Raw genomic sequence first — 17,801 nt, forward strand, 5'->3', positions numbered from 1 at the left:
CAAAGGCTGCACTAGTTTACACTCTCACCAGCAGTGTATGAGTCCCATCTCCCCACACCTGCACCAACACTGGATGCTTTTAATCTTGGCTAAAAGATAAGCAAGTAGCATTTCATTATTTGTGCGTGGATTAAAAAAAATTAATAGTGAGGTTAAGCATCTTTTCATATTGGCCATTCGTTTTTCTTTTGTGAATTACCTGTTTGTATTTTCTTTACCCATTTTTCTTTTGGGTCGTTTTTCTTATTAATTTGTGGGGTGGTTCTTTATATTGAATATTAACCGTTTAATACCTATGTCTCTCCATTAAATGTTCCCTTTATTACTGCTGTCTTTTGCCAGGTGAAAAGTTTTACTTTTTATGTAATCAAACTGATCTTTTATGGCTCTGAGTTTCATGTCTTGTTTAGGTATTTCCTACTCCAAAGTAACAAAACTGTTCTCCTGTATTCTCTTCTAGTCCTTTTATGATAATTATGTCTAGATCTCTAATCTGTTAGAATTTATTCTTCTCTTTGGTGTGAAGTAGGATTCTAACTTTTTCCAAAGGGACAGCCGGTTTGCTAGCACAATTTATTGAAATCTGTCCTTTTTCTACTAATCTGGAATGCTATCTTTATCATGTACTAAATTTCTGTGGGTCTGTTTCTAGACTCTCTCAGGTGCTGTTTATATCCATTTTATATCTTTCTAAAGCCATATGAAAAGGAATTTAATCTTTAGAACCTTCAGAAACTTTATTTTCTGTCCCAGATATAGCTCTAAGACTTAAAGCCTGACACCTGATGGATATTCCATTATCTTCTCTATGCCTGAGCACTCCCTAAGCCACTAATTTCTTTGAGTATGAAACTCCCCTGGTACACTTTGCTGACTTTAGGCCTTTGGCTTATTTCTGAGAGGAGACATCCAGACAGGATGTGACATGGAGGCTCAGGACGGGATTGATACCCTGAGAAAAGATGACAACGCAATTTTATCAACTTCATCTAAGCATGTGGTTTACTTCATGGTAGACATCTGGGTTCTTGGCTGAAGTTTCCACTCTTTCTTAATACCTCAGACCTCACTCTGATGTCAGAGGGAAAGAAAATGGGAGGACCTTGATTGGCCTTTTCAGTTGGATGATGGGCCTCGCAGCACAGAATGTGTGGCTTTGCCCAAAGGTGAATGCCATGGGTTTCTGTCAAGACACTGAAGTTTTTGTTTGGGCCTTTAGGTATCAACCTCAATATTTTAATGTAGAATTGAGAGTTTGGTTTGTATGGCTTAAAAATTAAAGTTTGTTTCCCTTTAATGCCTTACATTGTTATCTACGAAGAGCCATGCTACAATTTCATATTACCACTAAGTTACATATATTTTTCTGATGAATTTTCTCCAAGGCCAACTTAACGCAATTTGATAGCTTACTATAAATTTCATAGAAAGCCACTTTTAATTTTAAGATAATTATTACTTGTAAGTCATGTTATCCTGTTAACATTATTTTAGTTTATCAGCTAATAGAAACTTATACCTTTTTAACTTTTACTGTTTCAGAAAAATATGCCCAAATTCAACAAAATTCCTTTCTACCTCCAACCTCATGCATCTTCAGGAGCAAAAACCTTAAAAAAGTAAGTAAATATATGGTTTCTTGATCTAATTAACTACTGAGATAATTCCTTTTCCTTATGATTGCTTTTATAGCAAAGGAAGCAAATACCAAATCTAAGGCTAATTTTATAATATTGAAAGTTTATGATCAAACCACTTACCAGGTACCAACTTTAGCCAACTGCAGGTGTTCAGAAGTAAAAAAGGCCAGGCACAGTGGCTCATACCTATAATCCCAGCACTGTGGGAGGCCGAGGTGGGAGAATTAATTGATGCCAGGAGTTTGAGACCACCCAGGGCAAGGTCATGAGACCCCTGTCTCTACAAAAGATTTAATTTAAAAAATTAGCTGTGCATGGTAGCACACACCTGTAGTCCAAGCTAGCCAGGGGGGTAAAGTAGGAGGATCGTCAGAAGTTTGAGGCTGCAGTGCGCCAAGGTCATGCCACTGCACTCTAGCTTGGGCAACAGAGAGAGACCTTGTCTCTAAGGAAAAAATGATAAAATAAATAAAACATGCATTTTGTCTGTTGACGTAATTCACAGTTTAGGACACAACCTGTATATAATTGCTTTTTGGATACTTAGGGAATAATAAGAGTGGGAGAAAGAAATGAGTTTTTGGCTGGAGCTTTCCAGAAAGGCTTCTTGAAGGACATGGAATTTGATCTGGACATGTAATGATGGGTAGAACTTCGAAAGATAGATATTCCAAGTCCAGCAGTGTGATCAGGGATGTGGCAGTGGGAGCATGTGTAAGATAGTGCAAAGTAGTGTGAGGACCCGTCCAACTGCGGTGTGGGATGGAGGGGCAGCAGGGGGTACTAGGACGTAAACTTGAAAGGCAGTTAGAGGTTTTAGAGGTTTTGTTGATGTTGGATTTGAATGCTAAGCCATACAGTGTGCAGTGACTGAACACCAGAAACTTTTGACCCAATGTGGGATATGGCCCAGGGACACCCAAGAGAATTTTAGTAGTGTAGTAATGGGATGCTAAACTGTTAACAATACATATATTCTAGCAAGTAAAATCAAAAGTTTTCAAAACCTTTTTGTTAGAGATTTCCGAACTTGCACAGAAAGAGGATAGTGAGCCCCCCTTGTCCTATCAGATAGCTTCAGTAATTATCAATACCTTGCTTAACATTTTGCTTCACCTGTACCTCTACCTGCCCTCTCACCCACCTCCCTCCACACACAATGTACACACATCTCACACACACACACACACACACACACACACACACAGACGATTATTTTAACGTGAGTCCTAGACATCACTTCAGATAGATTTAAGAACTGATGTTCAAATGGTTTTCAGAGTGTGAGCCTTCGTTTTTTGGTGTGGTGGTTACTGACTGTTACTGAAGATACAGAAGTAGGGTGTTGATGAACCTAGTTTGGGACATGCAGAGTTTGAGGTGCCTGTAGGATATCCACTGAAGATAGCTAGCTGTTGGATTTGTGGTTTAGAACAGAAGGCTGAGACTCCAGGTCTAGACTCAGGCCCACAGGTGCTAGTTGAAGGCATGGCAGTGAGGAGAGCCCAGGGAAACTTGAGCACTGAGAGTGTCGGACCCTGGTAAGCATTGGGAGCCGCCTTCTTTTCCAGAATTATTTAGTTTGCCCAGGCTCTGGCAAAGTATTCAAGGGAGTAAAACCCAGAAGGCTACTATGTATGCGTATGTAGTCTTTTTGTTTGTTTAGTTGGTTTTGTTTTGTTTTTTGAAATGGAGCCTCGCTCTGTCGCCCAGGCTAGAGTGTAGTGGCATGATCTCAGCTCACTGCAGCCTCTGCCTCCTGAGTAGCTGGGATTACAGGTGCATCACCACGCCCAGCTAATTTTTTGTATTTTAGTAGAGACAGGGTTTCACCAGGCTGGTCTTGAACTCCTGACCTGAAGTGATCCACCTGCCTCAGCCTCCCAAAGTGCCGAGATTACAGGCGTGAGGCACCACACCTGGCCTGTATACGTAAGTTTTAAGAACATGAATTAATCTCATTTAGTTGTACATAAACTGTCTTTGAAGGACACTGTAGAAAGTCTTTTGGCAAGTCTAAAAATGGATTAAGGTAATGACTAAAAACATCGGTTTATTTTTCATCTTTATAAAATGTTCACATCAAAGAAAAAGAATATGGAAAAGATAATATCTCAGTGACTTCCCTGATGTCACAATATGCCATTGCTTTTTTACAGAGATAGACTCTCTGCTAGTGACATGCTGCAAGTCCGAAAAGTTATGGAACATGTTTATGAAAAAATTATCAACTTGGATAATGAGTCTCAAACCACTAGCTCTTCTAATAATGAAAAGCCAGGAGAACAGGAAAAAGAAGAGGATATTGCTGTGTTGGCAGAGGAGAAAATTGAACTTCTGTGCCAGGACCAGGTAAGTGGACTTGAGGACCACAGCCCCATTTTTGCCAGTGCTGGTGCTCATAAAGAGTTACGTGATGATGTGATTGTAGTTCCAAATCGATTGCCTTTGGGTCGGGGGGCTTCAGCTTTTAGAGAGGCTCTAAGGAGCCCTGGGCCTCTCCCACCTATCTGTGCGTCCCCTTTGGAGGGGCTCTTCAGCCCACTCTAAAGCTCCTCTTTACTGCTGCAGAGATTCTCAGAGAAGGGACACATAGACAGATGTGGATACGCTGGTAGCTTTTTTTTTTTTTCTGACAAGAAAAAGACACACGGTCTTCTTGATTTGCAAAGCAGCATGTGCCATGCTAGTTTATGATTTAGAGTGAAGGTATGTGGAGAAATGGCAGAACTGTTTTTTAAATCAAAGTGCACTCAAAACGTATCCTCAGAGGAATGGCTGAAAGATGGCCTGGTGTTTCTGGCATAGTCACAAAAGATGCACTTCTCACTAAGCTCAATTTCGTTCCTGCCTGCATGGAAGCCGTGACAGCAAGAATTGGATACCAGGCATAGGGGAGGAGTGAGCAAGCTGGATCACCTGATGAGAGTCCCTGAGTTAATGAGATAGGTTTTAGATATCAGAGACTTTGAAATTTTTAAATGTAATTTTGGCTATTCAGGTTTTGGATCCAAATATGGACCTTCGAACAGTGAAACACTTCATATGGAAGAGCGGTGGAGACCTCACCCTCCATTACCGTCAGAAGTCCACGTGAAGGGTGGGCTAATGCTCCTGGGTATTCATTTACGACCTTCCTCTTTGGCCCCAAGAGTAGTCCTAGGAAGCCCACTGAGCCCCAATGGGAGCAAGACTTCTAACGGCCGATTTGGTATGGACTGAGATTATCTTTCAATTGAAGTGACTAATCGAAATGTAATATAGAAACCAGTCTCCATGTGTAGATTAAGCTACCCCAGGGAAGCAGAGTGCAAAAGCAGAAGAGCCCCAAGCAGACTCTGCCTTTCGAGATGTACAGAAGACTGACAACAGGCCAGTGCAGACTTTCCTTCCTCCTTTTGTTTCAAAGGACCTTATCTGTCCGTTAGCACTTGTTAGAGACATGTTGGTCGGGCCACATCTGTGCGTTTCAAGTTCAAACCCATACACTCTGTAGCTTTTCTAAAAGAGTACATTCCATTCATGCAATAGGTAAGAAGGCTTTTTCCAAGTTTGTCATATAAAAAATTGTTTTCACCACTTGACAGTTATTTTTAATGGGAATTTGCTGTTGCACAATTTGAGAACCAGCCCATTTCATAATAAAAAATTAATGTCGGGCTTGTTTTTAATATTGCCTCAGATGTGTTCTTGTAGGAAGACCTGTTGAAATTCCAGGTGTTGGATCATAGCACTTGGCCTGCTGGGCCAGCGTTTACGCAGCCTGTGCCTAGCGATGCTGCACCCTCCCATAATGTCCTGGCTTTGTGGCAACCCCAGGGAGGTACAGCCATTTCACTCCTTCCTCCACTGTGTCCAGTTTTATTTCCACAAGGTGAGCTGAGACCACACAGGTTCTTACTCTGAATGAGCAGCATGACACCATGAAAACTTAAGACCATGATGAAATTTCAGTTTCATTCAAATGTTACCTAAAAGTTATGGTATCAGAGTAAAGGGAGATCATAGTGAGTTAATTTGATATTCATATCCTAGAAGTATATATAGTTGTTTTTCCAAAGTTTTATATGCAGGTTTTTGTTGTGCCTGTATCCAGATCTTTTTTTCACTGTTCTAACAATCTTAACGTTTTCATAGAATCATTTGGATCTTGTACATAATGTAACTTATTGGGGATAAACACTTCCACTTTTGAGAGAAAATACTTTGGATTCTCTCCAAGGTCATTTGTATTCAGAGTAGATCAATGGTCCACCCCCATGAAACTGTGAGACGAGCCTCCTGTACGAAGCCAGAAGCACAAGTGCCTTCAGAGGGCAGCTTATTCCGGTCCAGCTGCCTCCCTAGCTTGTGTGTGGCCTGTCTCCACCATAGCAGGGACTGGGGAGGGAGGTAGGGAAGGTTTCTTCTTTTCTACATCTTCACAGGTTTAGCTGGGGGCAGTCCATACCTTACTATTTAAGATATTCTGATCGCACAACTGCAGAGACAGGGTTCCCTCACTGCTAGTCAGCTTCCTCTGGAAACTGGACAGGCCATTGCCGCCTGCACTTTGAAGAAGTGAGCAAAGACATGACCACATTTCCAATAAGCTGAAATGGTCTTTCTCCCTTCCTCAGAGAGCAACCAGCTTCTTTTTTTAAAAAATCCTTTCTATCTGTTGGATACAACGGTGCACTTTTGGTGCCCATTTTTTAGCAATAGTTGTGAATTAATGGCAAAACAACAACAACAAAATCTTATTTACCAGCCCTCAGTTGTGTTTACACGAGGGGCCTTTGAGCAAAGAAATGGATTTTGCTGGGTCATTTTGCCCTGTGTGCTAAGCCTTGGGTGGCTTCATCCCCTCCTGTCATAGATCCGACCCCCAGCATGATTGTATTTTTTTCCCCTCCAGTCAAACCATAATACAGTTTCCAGAAAATTGACAGTCTGCAATGCCAAAAGGGTAAAAATCTGTATTTCACAGTTGTATAGAATAAAGGCTTTAGTTAAAATATTTCAAAGTGTAGTACACATTTATTTTCATTTGTCGTTTTAATAGCAGATGACAGAGAAAGAAACCTCTGGTTTCATGTTCTCCCTGGAAATATTAGCATTGATACCCATTTTATCCTCCAACTTACAGGGGAAGGGGAAGTAAAAATGAGGAAGAGCCAGAACCTTTGGGTGAGGGCAACTTTGGGTCAGACTGCCAGGCTACAGCATTAAGGGAAGCTGGCCCCAGAATAGTCCTGTGGCGATTCTATTTTACTTCCTGCATTCCTGTGAACTTTGGCAGACGACACACCACCTTACTGTTTGGCACACATACTTGCTGCTCTGGTAGGCTTGACAAGGGTTTGCCTTAAATGAAAGGTCTGCTTCAAACTTAAGTGTTTGCTGATTTGGGGCCCTCCATCCATATAGTTGGTCTGTGCCCTGAGGTGTCCTTGTCCTGCACACCTAACAGAGCATGCAAGTCCCCTGCACGAACACCAGCATTACAGATAATCCTGTAAAGGTGAGACTTTCAACTAGGCACAGGCTAGAAGACAAGGCCAGAGGCAGCTTTCATAGGATCAGTGTGGGAGTGAGGGTCCAGTCAACACAGCAGAGGACTTCAGGTGATGAGGGGCCATCCCCAGATGGAGTAGAGGGCCCAACCTAGCCTTAACCGCCAGGGGCACCTGGGGTGGGTAGAACTTTACCTACTCTTAACCTGTCCCCCTAATTCCCCCTTGGGGTTGGGGACTGTGTGAATAGACCTTATCAGGTGGACTGGCTTTGAGAAACTGCTTAGGGTGGTGACCTTAAACTTGCAACTTTTATTCACTGCTGGGGCTGGGTAGATGCCTTGTATATTTAGAAAAGATCACTGTTTAAGTTTGGGAGCTAACAGAAGTTGCCACTGGGGATACAGGTCTGTGGCATGTAGTCCCTGAGGAAGAAGAAATATTGTGGTCTGGGCACAAATGGGTATCTGCTGAAGGGCCTAGAATTTCCAGCCCCCCTCCCTCCAGGAGATGGGGGCAGGTGTGCTACCTCTCTCTCCCTACTGTGACTGGCATGGTGGTCATCCTGAGCCAACTCTGGCAGCGTAGCCTAGGGACAAGGACACCTGACAGAGGAGTCAGTGATTAGAACTTGAAAGGGGGTGGTCCCAGGGCTCCAGGGTCCCTTCCAGTACAGATGGGGTGGGCTGAGCTGTGCAGGAAGAATCAAAGCATCCAGGCCAACACTGGACAGCAGTCCCTTCCTTCCTCACCTCATCTTCACACTGATTATGACCAGACCCTGCTGCCTCCTAGGCAGCCCCAGTGACCAGATCAGGACCAAGCACTGGACCTGAGGGTACACAGCCAACAGATGTCCTCCCACAAGGCCGATGGCCCCTCTCACCATCCACTGAGGCCTCATGCCCCACCCAAACAGCAAAGAATCCTTCTCCTACCGCAGCTCCTATAAAACAATTTGAGGTGCTGCTCCCAGCTGTCGACTACCCCAAAAAGACTTGTTTGAAACCCCCAAAGCCAGGACTGTCAGGCAGGATAAATGCTGGAGGTCACCTCTTGGACACTAGAAGTAGAGTCTGAGTGGACACAGAAGCCCCTGCCAGCAGAAGTCTCTGCACATCACCTGCAGCTGTAGCCTAGAAAGCTGAACACACAGGGCTGGGATCAGGCACAGGGCTAGGGTTGGCATGGAGCTGACTGCCTCATGCAGCCTGGACTGCCTGCCCACATCTGGACCTCATGATATGTCACTGGGGCCTTGTCACAGCTCAGGGTGTTTCTCTGCGGTAGAGATCTGGGCCTGGCTGGCCAGCCCCTCAGCCTCTACCCCCAAATCTGGGCTCTCTGTGCTTGCTGGTTCCTCCTCAGCCTGAGCTTCGAGCAGCTCGGCGGACAGCCCGTCTTCTGGTGAGGCTGCAGAGGTGAGGCTGTCGGGAAGAGTCAGCTGAGGCAGGTGGTCCGCCTGGGCTTGGGCACCTGGGCTGTCCAGGAAGGAGACCTCAAACTCTGATCCAGACCACGTAGCCTCACCTGCAACACAGAAGATCAGGCTGAGGAGGCCTGCAAGAACCTAGGGCCGTGGTGCTGGGGCCAGTAACCCCACTCACTGCCCCCAACTGCCACTCCCGGTTTGATGGGGGACTGGAGACGGAGTGTACCAATATCTTGGTGTGGCTGTATCCACCCGACGGCCCGCTTCTGACCAGCTGAGGAATTCAGGACATCCTTCCCAACAACCCGGGGTCCTTCCCAGAGGACTTCAGAAAGGGATGGCCACTCACCACCCCGCTCATGAGAACTGCTGCTAGAGCAGATGTCCTCCGGCCCTGAGGTTGAGACAGCTGTGGAGATCAGTTCTGTGGAAGAAGGCAGGCCAGGCCACACACTGGCATTGCTGCTGTCCAAGAGGGAAATTCCCGACACGTCCAGGAAGCCTAGGGGAGGGCGGTGCAGTTCTTTGCCAGCATAAAACCCTGACTGCTAGAAAGCAGCATCCTGGCTCACCTTGCCTAGGGCATCTGGTCCAGCCTGTGAGACTGTCGTCTCCTCAATCCCTGGGGATACCCTTCACCCAGCCTTAAGAGCTTCTCGCACTGCCTATTTCTGAGGAAAGAAAGGGGCCTGGAATTGGGCATCATAGGATAGCACAGTGGCAGTGGACCTAGACCCTGCTCTGTCTCCAATTTGCTGTTTGACCTGAAGGAGGCCACCTCTCTTCTCTGGACTACGGACTCCCCATCTGTACACCAGACTGGATGATAGGCAGCTATTAATATCTTGTTGTACATGAAGTATGAGGGGTCAGCAGGGCCTGGGGAAAGTTTTGACATGAATGCCAAAGTCCAGCCCCAAGCCTGGGGCCCACTCCTCTCCAGGGCCTGCCCAGTACCTGGGTCCATGACTCGCTGCACTGGAGGTGGGGGCTGAAGAGGAGTCTCCATAGAACGGGGAAGTCCATCAGAGTCTGGAACAGTGTGGCTGGGAGTCTCAGGCCCAGAAGGGGATTCCTCCATGGAGGAGCCAGGCGCCTGCAGCAGGGCCTAGGGAAGAGGAGGAAATGGGTAGGGGACAATCAGGACAGTGTCTCAAGGTGAAGAATTTTGCAGTCCAACTTAACCACCAGCCCACCCTTGTCCCAGGAGCACTGCTCTGCCTGAAGGAAGGAAATGGCCTTAGTAAGCCACTCCTTCTTCTATAGGTGACAGGAAGTCAGGCCAGAGGGGCCTGGCCTGGCCTCCCCTGCAGTGTTAGCATTGACAGGGAGCACTCTTTCCACCTGGATGAGGAACCCCAGGTGCCCACCTGCCCCTGACACATTCCCTTTGCTGCCTGGGCCCCATCAATGACTCGCAAGAAGAGAGGGCCTTCCTCAAATTCAGGCATACTTGGAGAACATTCTTGAATATTCCCTGGCACAGACCCCAGGCACCAGCCCACTGCCCAAAGGTGCTCTCAGAGGACCGACTCATCAGCCATGAAGGCAGGGCTGGCGCTTTCCTGCAGACTTGGCCAGACAACCATCCTGGCTGTGGCTCTGGAGGCCCAGCCCTTTGACCAGTTTTGCCACAACTCACAGGCACAACAAGCACCCATCTCTGAGCCTCAGTTTCCCACTTGTGAAATGAAGATGACAACTGGTGCTTCACCTCCACCCTCACCTGTAGACCCAAGGGGCAAGAGAGCCAAAAGTGAGTTTCACTGCTCCAGGCATGGCTCGCCTTCTCTCACTGGGTTTCAGAAGTAGATGGGCCTCTCACATCACAAAGGCCCCACAGACAGGCCCCTGGTGAGGGTTGCTGATGACTCCCCAAGAGCAGTCTCTTGAGTCTCCTCTCTTCCCAGTTGGCAGATGCTCCCTACATACCTCCATGTAGTCACTCTGCCTGGAACCTGTCTCCAGGGGAGGAGAGTCCTCCGGGGCGGGTCCAGGTGGTAGGGCACCATGCAGTGAGGCATCAGTTGGTGGGGCACCAGGTGATGGAGCAGAAAGTGGTGGGGCACCAGGTGGCTTCCTGTGGTAGCTGGGGGCCTGAGTTGGGATCCGGTGTAGATACCCATAGCCAATGCCACATCCCAGACTGCCGAAGGCCAGAAATATTCAATCGAGGGGCTTGTCCCACGGCCCTCCCTACCTTTGCTACCCCCACCTCCTACCAGCAATGAGGGGCTGAAAAGGGAACTTCTGAAACACTGGTCAGCCTCAGGATTCCTGGCCCAGGGCCCCACCCTCCTCCATCTCCACCACAGAACTCTGAGGTCCATGCCCAATGGTCAGGTCCCACCCACCTGGCCCTGCAGCCATCCAACCCCACGAAGTACCTGCCCTCTCCACCCCAGGCTGCGTTGGGAGTTACAGTCACCTCCCGGCAGGAGTCAGACTCGGAGTTATACACCATCAGCTTCAAGGGCTTCCCCTCATGAGACTCGATGAGCGTAAAGAAGTCCTCGGACTGTGAGAAATGCACAGCACCTGAGGCCTGCTTCCACGACTAAAGCCTTAACAAAACCAGACACTTCTCATGGACAGCACCCATCTCTCCACACCACATCCAGAGGGTCCGGGGAGGGGCAAGCCGTGGGTTCCTCACCTCCTGGAGGATCTGGTCTGAGCCAACCACATAGTCTGTGTAGGAGCGCAAGCCGGCAAGAGCAGCAGGTGAAGATGGTTCTACATCCTGAGGAAAGAATCGCAAACTGCTGGCCTTGCTACTAGAGGTGGGGTTGCGGGGTAGAAAGGGCAGGAGGAACTGCCTCTTCAAGTGGTGAGTGGGACACTTGTCCTCTGTCCCTAAGCAGGGCTTCAAGCCCAGCCTCCCTCACTTCACCCTCCATTCCCCTACCCTCCCCAGGTTTACAGCCTGCCCAGCAGAGGGCAGTACCATGACAGGGCTCAGCACCAGGCTCTGGAATCTGACCCTGGGCTCAACTTCTGGCTCCAGATGCCAGCTATCAATGTAAACACATTATTGAACCTCTCAGCCTCAGTTTCCCCACAGTTAAAGATAGAGAGTACCTACTCACAGGGTTGCTGAGAAAAGTAGAGAAATACATTAAAAGAAGCAAAGCACACCCTGCCACAGGAGGTACCCACTACGTGGCTGCTTCTGCTGCAGGCATGTGGCTAAAGACCCCTAGGGGTTGGAAATAAGGGCAATGGGCAAAACTGGGTACAAATAAGGATTCTCTTCTCCCTTGGAAAGTTCCACCACTCCAATCTCCCAGGGAAATGCAAATAAATTTGCATCGCTAGTCCCGTTTCCCTCATGGGCAGATTAAGGCAGGCTGCAAAGGCTGGAAACTTGGCCAGGCTCTCCCAGGAAGTCAGTGAGAAAAATAAGTGGCCAGAAAACAAAGCAGCCAACTTCTAGTTCAGAGCACCCTCCTTCCAGCAGGACCGAGCATTCGAGCACTTACATACCATCAATGAACAGAGGTGTCTGTGAACAGACGAACATCTATGACAGCTTGGTCACTGAGGTTCATTCAGATGTCAATTAATATATAACAGGATACCAGAAAAACCAGTATATATATAGTTATGTTGCTTAATGACAGGGATACATTCTGAGAAATGTCTTGTTGGGTGATTTCATTGTTGTACAAACATCATAGAGTGTACTTAACATAAACCTACACAGAGCCTACCACACCCCAAGGCTATATGGTATGGCCTACTGCTCCTAGGCTACAAACCTGCACAGCATATTACTGTAATACAGCACTAAGTATGTGTGTGTCTAAACATTCAGGCATAGATCAGGTACAGTAAAAATATGGTATTATAATCTTATGGGACCACTATTATATATGTAGTCCACAGTTGACTGAAATGTTACACAACACATGACTGTGTGTACACATACACACACACGGAGGGAAACAGAGAATAGTAAAATCAGCAGCATTCCAGCAGTACAGCCACCTTTACTAGTAGAAGGTATTTCTCCCTTTCAAGGTAAGTAACCTAGGTGCAGAAGGTAAGAAAGAAAGTGCCCAAAGTCATAGCCAATAGGAAGCAAGGTACCCTGCTGCGGTAGTCATGAGCTGCCCTCTCTGGGACCCTGGGATGAGACCACATCCTGCCCTCAGAGTCTTCCCTGGCCACTGCTCCAGGGCTGCCGTCCCTCCTGCATGTCCCACCCTCACACTCTGCCCACACCCAGACCCACCCCAGTAAACATCCCTCCGACACACCCTGCCCTGCCGGACCCCACACTCACCAGCACATGCCAGACTTGCTCACTGGCCCTGCGGAAGCTGCAGAAGCGCACGCTGGCTCCCAGGAGGCCCTGGCCACCCCACATGTTGCTGGGCACCACCTCTACCTCGCGCACCTTCATGGTCTTCATATTGAACACCTCCAGCTTCACAGGCTTCTCCACGTTGGCTTTCAGTAGTGCCTTCAGCGTGTCATTCTCCTTGTTCTGTGGGGGCACTGGGGCTGACTCCGAGGCCACCCCATGCCCAGGCTAGGACCCTTAGACAAGTCTGGGCCTGAGATGGGCAAGGGCCTCAGTGGGCAGCAGCCCCAGCAGGGCCACTGGGGGGGATGGCCAAGGTAGTGGATGGGCCAGGTTCATAGACCAGGGTTGAGCTTGCAGCCACTGGAACCCCCACCTCCCCCAAGCACTGCCAAACCTTCCTCCCTCAGCCTGCCACAAAAAACCAAGCAAGCAAAAGGCCTCCGTGGTCCACAGCATCGCCCCACTTTGACCTGCCCCTTGGCCAGGGCCCTCATAACCCTCACGCCCCAAGAGGCAGGCCCCCTGGGCCTTGTGGCCACCTCCAAGAGGCCATCTGTCCTTTGTCCACCCCAGAGAGCTCAGAAGCTGAGCACTGAGCAGGGCCCCAGTCAGGCTCTGAGTACAACCCTGGAAGAAGGGGAGACAGGGCTGGGACTGCCTTTAGAAACAAAGGGAAGGAAGGGTAGACTGGGGCCCCCTGTTGGACAGTCGGACACAAGGAGACACAACCATACACAAGCAAGCAAAGCAGAGGCAGGGTTGGGGAACCTCACCAGCCTCGAGTGCCCAATGGTGATGATGAAGTCAAAGTAGGGCTCCAGGCCCGCCTGCTGGGCTGGGGAATTCTCCTGCACCTGTCCCACAGCAAAGGCCACAGTCACTGCGCCAACCTGGGACTCTCCAAGTAGCCCTCACCCCCATTTCAGGAACCATCAGCACCCCCAGGGTCCCAAGCCACAACACATGCCTGGCATGAACTATTCTGGGCATTCTCAAGGTTCACTCCATGCCCTCTTGCTACCTTCCTAGGCACAAATTTTCCTCAGGAAAACGGCTCCTTCCTGATGATCCACAGATGCTTTCAGGAGTGGCTTATAGCCCAGTACCTCCTTAGGGGCTCTAAGGAGGCAGTATGGAGGCAGGCTGGCCGAGGCCCATGGGAATGCTGCTCCCAAGGGCTGGGCTAGGGTTGGCTGGAAAGCCAAAAGGGTTTACTAGAAAGGTTTAGACTGGAGAAGGGAGGGCCCTTACATGCAGTGGAAGTGGGCAGGCCTCGGGAGGGATACATCCAGGGCTGGCCCAGAAAGAGGAGTGGGAAAGGCAGCTTGCAGCCAGATCCCAGGGGGCCACAGCCTCTGGGGTGGCAGACCCGGGCAGTGTCCAGCAGGCGGTAAAAGCCACTGGTAGAGGAGCAGACCCCAGGGGAAGGACTGGGCCTGAGCCAGGAACTCCAATGAGTGGGCAGTGCCAATCCCCACAGCCTGGCTCTGGACTGAGGAGCCTCCCAGTGGCTCAGCTACCCTACCAGCCTCATAGTGTAGCCTCCATGCCTGCGCAGGACACCTCCTCCAGGAAGCATTCCCAGTCCCGGGGGGCTCCCTGGCCCTCCCTGAACTCCCCAGCTCACTGCTGTCTCCAAAAGCACAACAACCAGGCCTTGCAGGCTGTGGCAGAAATCCATCCCCAAAGCCCCATTTACAGAGCCTGGCTTAAACAGTGAAGGCTTTGTCCCACCGTCCTAGACCCAAAGATGGGTCTTTGGCTGTGGGCACTTGATAACCTGCTGGTGTAGACAGCAGCTAGACCCAGCCCAGAAGGCACAGGGCCCAGGCTCCTGATGCCTCCTCATGGGAAAGGCCCCGTGGCTCCTGCTACACACCAGCCCCTCCAGTTTTGGATTCCCCAAGCTGAAGGAGAGCTCAGAGACTAGGCTGAGAACAAACCGCTGAGATCAAGGTCGGTTTGCCCCTGGAAATAGGATTCCCTTCTGGCAACATCACCAACTAAGCCCCTCCCTGTCACCTCCAAAAGCTGCCATGGCTTCTAAAGGGAATGAGTGTGGCCCAGAAATCAGCTCTGGCCCTAGTTCGCTTGGCCCAGTGGGCAAGCTGGTCCCAGGTACCTCTGCAGGGGAGCTCTGAGCCCTGCCCTCTAACCCTTGGGGTGGGTAAGGGGGGATCTTTCGAAAACCACAGGACAGTTATTCAGGAAAAGCTTGGGGGCAATGCGACTCCCTGATCAGGGCCACTTCCAAACCACTCCACATCAGGTGCCTGCCTACTCCCCTCCCCACTCCCAAATACTGCATGTCAGCTGCCCTCCATCATTAATGAGGTCCAGAGGCTCAGGCCACCACCCACCCTCTCCTGTGGCTTTGTCCTGTGCTTGGCTACACTTCACTTCTTTCACCTGGGCCCCATCACCACTCATTATGGCTCTGCAGCTGAAATCTATGCTGCTGCCCACTGTCCTGTCCCGCTGCAGAAGGCACTGCCTGCCATCCAGCTCCCTAAGGGCCTCCATCACAGCCTGCCCACAGCCCTAGAGGTACTGCTTTTCCTAATGCTCCCACCCTGTCTTCCCCAATCAGGTAACCTAATGGAACTCACAGGGATCACAGCTTACATTTACTAAGGGCTGGTTGGTTGAGTGCCACGGGATGGCACCACCTCACCTGCTTTATGTATCATTTACCCTTTTTAATAATCTCAAATGACAGATGAACAAGTACTCAGTAATTCAGTAATCTGACCCCAGGAAATCCAACCCAGAGCCCTCCCCCTAACCACTGCCCTCTCCTAATGGCTGTTTCCTGGCGAATCTGCCACTACTCTAAGCTGGTTGAGGGCAGCGACTTCTCCAAAGTGTTGGGCACACATCGAGGTACCAATATTCCTAGAATGCAGCACAGCTGTTCTTCAATGTTGTTAAATTTAAGAAGGTCATGTCACTCCTCCATTTAAAAGCTCCTGATGGCTCTACATCTCAGAATAAAATCTTAAATCTTCAGGACAACAGGCAAGGTCCTACACGGTCTGCTCTGGTCTCCTCCTCACACCGGCCACACCACCCAAGCACATCAGCCTCACCTGGCATTTCCTCAAACACACAAGCACAACCCACCTTGGGGCCTTTGCACAAGCTGGTGCTTCGCCTGGAATACTACTATTCCTCTAAATATCTGTAATGTCCACTCTTTACTTCCTTCAGAAGCATGTGTTCTCATGTGACTTGAGAAGAGGCCCTTCCTGACCACTCTATCAAAAATAGCACCCACTCACCATTCTGTATCCCTTAATCTGCTTTCTTTTTCTCACTAGTAATTACCACCTACCATGTATTTCTTCAGCTCTCTCTTTCCCAACCAGCATCCCAATGTCAGCTTCAGGAGAACAAGGACCATGTTTGTTGTGTTCACTGCTTTATCTCTGGAGCCTTAGAATTCTGCCTGCCACGGAGCAGGAGCTCAAAAGTATGTTTTTGTGACTGTCAACCTCTGATCCCTGGTCCCTCTCCGATTTGTGCCTCTCCATCAGGCAGGCCCCTCCTGTCTTCGCCTTCGCTCCCATCATCCACCCACCCCTCCTCTTGCCCAAATCCTGAGTTCCTTTGCCTTTAATCAAACCTGATAGAAGACGCTCCTGGCTGGATGCATTGCACTGCCCACACTTGCTCTCAGGTGCCTCACCATAAGAAAGCCCGTTACCAAGCACAAATCCTGTCAACTCTGGGTTCTCCAAGCCAGCCTGGTTTCCGTGTTAAGAAACTCCTTCTTTAGCTCTCTCAAGTGGTTACCTGGCAACAGACCCCACCTTCAAAACACACAAACCGACAAACTTGCCCGTCTCCACTCATCTCTGCATTCAGCGGCTTTGCACTAGGGAAAGCGAGGGGTGGGTGCAGGGACGCCTCTTCCCCGCAGCGCTCCGGGGTCAGAGACGCCCCACCCCCAGGCCTCTCACCTGCATTACCGCCCTTCCCTCTCCGCAGGCACAACCTCGGTCCGCCTGCGGGCCCCTCTCCTCACCCTCACTGCCAGGCTCCAGACACCCCACTCTCTCCACACCTCCTGGTAGCGCCATCTAAGCTGCAAACGCTCTCCTGCGGCTTCTGCAGCACTCTCCTGACCCTCCCGCTCCCCCCTGACCCGCGGCTGGTTCGCGCCGGCCCTCTACCCCCGAATCCCTCGCGACCCTACAACAGGCGGGATGCGCGCCGACGGGCTCCCCCGCAGCGGCGTCCACGCGGTGACCCCGGCCCCGCGACTGCCCTCGGCGTGGCTGACTCTTCCCAGGCCCAGCGCGGAGCGCGGCCCGCGGCCCGCGGCCCGCGGCAGGCGAGCGCGAACGTGTGCCAAGTGCACGGGTGCGTCCTGACTGGTGGCACCCCCAGCACTGTTCACCCGGGAGGAGCGCCAGCCCGGCGGCGGGACCGGGAAACGGTCCGGGAAACGCTTGCCGGCTCTCGGGGCGCGCGCGGGGCCCGACCGCGGCCGCAGACTGGCGGGGGTCCCGGAGTCCCGCGAGGCCGCCTCTCGCAGGCGGCTCCCACAGGGCCAGGGGCACCGCCCGCAGCCCAGGCGCAAACGCTCGGGCCAGGACCCCGCCGCAGTCGCCAGCCAGCCGGCGAGCGGACGCCCGGGCGCGGAGGTGCGAGCGCCCCGCCAAGGTCACCGGCGCCGCGGCGGCGACTCACTCCGTGCAAGTGGAAGCCCTCGGCGCCGCCCGCGGGTTGCGGGGCGCTGACGCTCAGGCCCATGGCGGCGGCTCCGCTCGGCACCCGGTCCGGTCCCACTGCGCGGCCCCGTCAGGCAGCGGGCACGGTCGCTCTCTCGGCACTCGATTCCTGCGCCTAGCGCCGTGCGGGGCGCTTGGCTCCGCCCACTCCACACGCTGACGCTTGGCTCCGCCCACCCACACGCT

The 17,801-nt window shown here is 50.6% G+C and overlaps 2 protein-coding genes across 5 annotated transcripts in view; one reads left to right on the forward strand and one right to left on the reverse strand.

Annotated features, from left to right (window-relative positions):
- WDR48 (WD repeat domain 48) overlaps positions 1 to 6,639 on the forward strand; it is a 45,238-nt gene extending 38,599 nt beyond the window's left edge. For both annotated transcript variants that reach the window (XM_074406056.1, XM_039461957.2), the window contains 3 exons: positions 1,543 to 1,619; positions 3,800 to 3,992; positions 4,642 to 6,639. In XM_074406056.1, the coding sequence (XP_074262157.1) occupies positions 1,543 to 1,619; positions 3,800 to 3,992; positions 4,642 to 4,737 (366 nt within the window). In that variant the 3' untranslated portion in view covers positions 4,738 to 6,639. The remainder of the gene's footprint in view (positions 1 to 1,542; positions 1,620 to 3,799; positions 3,993 to 4,641) is intronic.
- GORASP1 (golgi reassembly stacking protein 1) lies at positions 6,638 to 17,747 on the reverse strand. Of its 3 annotated transcripts, none has more exons than XM_039461958.2 (9): positions 17,575 to 17,747; positions 13,653 to 13,733; positions 12,856 to 13,059; positions 11,224 to 11,310; positions 10,955 to 11,085; positions 10,500 to 10,713; positions 9,525 to 9,675; positions 8,917 to 9,069; positions 6,638 to 8,665 (listed from the first exon to the last, which is right to left on the reverse strand). In XM_039461958.2, the coding sequence occupies exons 1-9, from the start codon at positions 17,635 to 17,637 to the stop codon at positions 8,397 to 8,399; spliced, it is 1,353 nt and encodes a 450-aa protein (XP_039317892.2). In that variant the 5' UTR covers positions 17,638 to 17,747; the 3' UTR covers positions 6,638 to 8,396. The 3 variants fall into 3 exon arrangements, with proteins under 3 accessions (XP_039317892.2, XP_010339789.2, XP_010339788.2); XM_010341487.3 differs by lacking the exon at positions 17,575 to 17,747 and adding an exon at positions 16,505 to 17,555 and having other exon boundaries at positions 8,917 to 8,991; XM_010341486.3 differs by lacking the exon at positions 17,575 to 17,747 and adding an exon at positions 16,505 to 17,553.
- Between the last annotated feature and the right edge of the window lie 54 nt (positions 17,748 to 17,801).

This window comes from Saimiri boliviensis, chromosome 9 (genome assembly GCF_048565385.1).
Source record: "Saimiri boliviensis isolate mSaiBol1 chromosome 9, mSaiBol1.pri, whole genome shotgun sequence".
Classification (NCBI taxonomy): domain Eukaryota; kingdom Metazoa; phylum Chordata; class Mammalia; order Primates; family Cebidae; genus Saimiri; species Saimiri boliviensis.

Bases quoted from the DNA above. Each gene is read 5' to 3' on its own strand.
- GORASP1 (XM_010341486.3), bottom strand. From the start codon at position 16,570: ATGGTGAGGCACCTGAGAGCAAGTGTGGGCAGTGCAATGCATCCAGCC. The intron at 13,060-13,652 runs GTGAGGTTCCCC...GTGCCCCCACAG, and splicing joins CCATTGGGCACTCGAGGCTG to AACAAGGAGAATGACACGCT. The intron at 11,311-12,855 runs GTGAGTGTGGGG...TTCTTTCCTCAG, and splicing joins AGCAAGTCTGGCATGTGCTG to GATGTAGAACCATCTTCACC.